Here is a 1,071-nt window from a genome sequence, read left to right as displayed (position 1 = left end):
CATCCCTCCATGGCTTCTGCATCAGCTCCTACTTTCTGACCTGCTTGAGTTCCAGTCCTGCATCCTTTGGTGATCAACAGCAGTATGGAAATGTAAGCTGAATAAACTCTTTCCTCCCCAACTTGCTTCTTGGTCATGATGTTTGTGCAGGAATAGAAACCCTGACTAAGACAGCCAGAAAGCTTGGCAGCTTCTAGAATCTTCTGGAACCCAGGCCATTGATTGTTTTCTCAGTCAAGAGCACTGGTATCAGAAATCACAAAAGTTCCCTCTCCAAAAACCCATCTCTACACTCTCTTGAGCCTGGAATTGGATGAGGCTAAGGCTGGAACTCTTGCGTCTCTTTCATCAGGCTCTGTTGGGCTGGAACTCCAGGCAGGTTCTGCACCCCAAGGTGCATCTCCCTCTTGAGAGCGCTTGGGCTGTGAGGAGAGGCCAGGCTCTGAGACCTAACACCCCCACCCCACCCCACCCCACCCCCTGCCAGGGACCTGGGAGAGGAGAAGCGGGCTTCCCAGCCACTTCGCTTGCTCACCCTCACAGGACCCCAGACTCTGACCCTCACAGGACCCCAGACTCTGAGGAGATGGTGCTCTCCCTCCTGTGGAGCCCACCCCGGCCTGGGCTGTTCTCACCATGCTGAACTCCTAGCAGAGCACCTCAGCCGATCCTCAGAGCTGCTCCTCAACTGCCGCTCGTGCGCCCAACGGTCCAGGCCGGATGCTCCGGGTATTTAACGCTCTCTCCCCGGATGCTCATTGGTCCAGAGCGTCTTGGGGGCAGGCTTAGGCCCTACATCCCTTTTGCGATTGGATGTAGCTCAATTTGAAGCGGTAGTACTTTCTGATTGGATGTAGATTTGGCGGGAAGGCTCTGGAGTGGCTGGAGGGGAGAGAGCGCTTAGGATGGGGAGACTGGAGGTCTGCGCATCCCTGACATCCGGCTTTGCGCAGGACAAGTGGGGTGGTCCGGCTTCGCTGGACTGCGCATGCATGACCTGGGGAGGGCTTTGTGCCTGTGCCGCCCCCACCATCCTGCCATGTCTCACCTCGCCTCATATTACCTGGTGCA

The 1,071-nt window shown here is 56.5% G+C and overlaps 1 protein-coding gene across 1 annotated transcript in view; it reads right to left on the bottom strand.

Annotated features, from left to right (window-relative positions):
• The window catches only part of LOC110316306 (tubulin alpha-3 chain), a 22,029-nt gene extending 21,269 nt beyond the window's left edge, over window positions 1-760 (bottom strand). The window contains exon 1 of the mRNA XM_021190510.1: window positions 636-760. Coding sequence (XP_021046169.1) covers window positions 636-638 — 3 coding nt within the window. The 5' untranslated portion in view covers window positions 639-760. The remainder of the gene's footprint in view (window positions 1-635) is intronic.
• Between the last annotated feature and the right edge of the window lie 311 nt (window positions 761-1,071).

Source organism: Mus pahari, chromosome 2, assembly GCF_900095145.1.
Source record: "Mus pahari chromosome 2, PAHARI_EIJ_v1.1, whole genome shotgun sequence".
In the NCBI taxonomy this organism is placed as follows: domain Eukaryota; kingdom Metazoa; phylum Chordata; class Mammalia; order Rodentia; family Muridae; genus Mus; species Mus pahari.
Note: the sequence above shows the minus strand (reverse complement) of the source record. Positions and strands in the feature narration are given on the sequence as shown.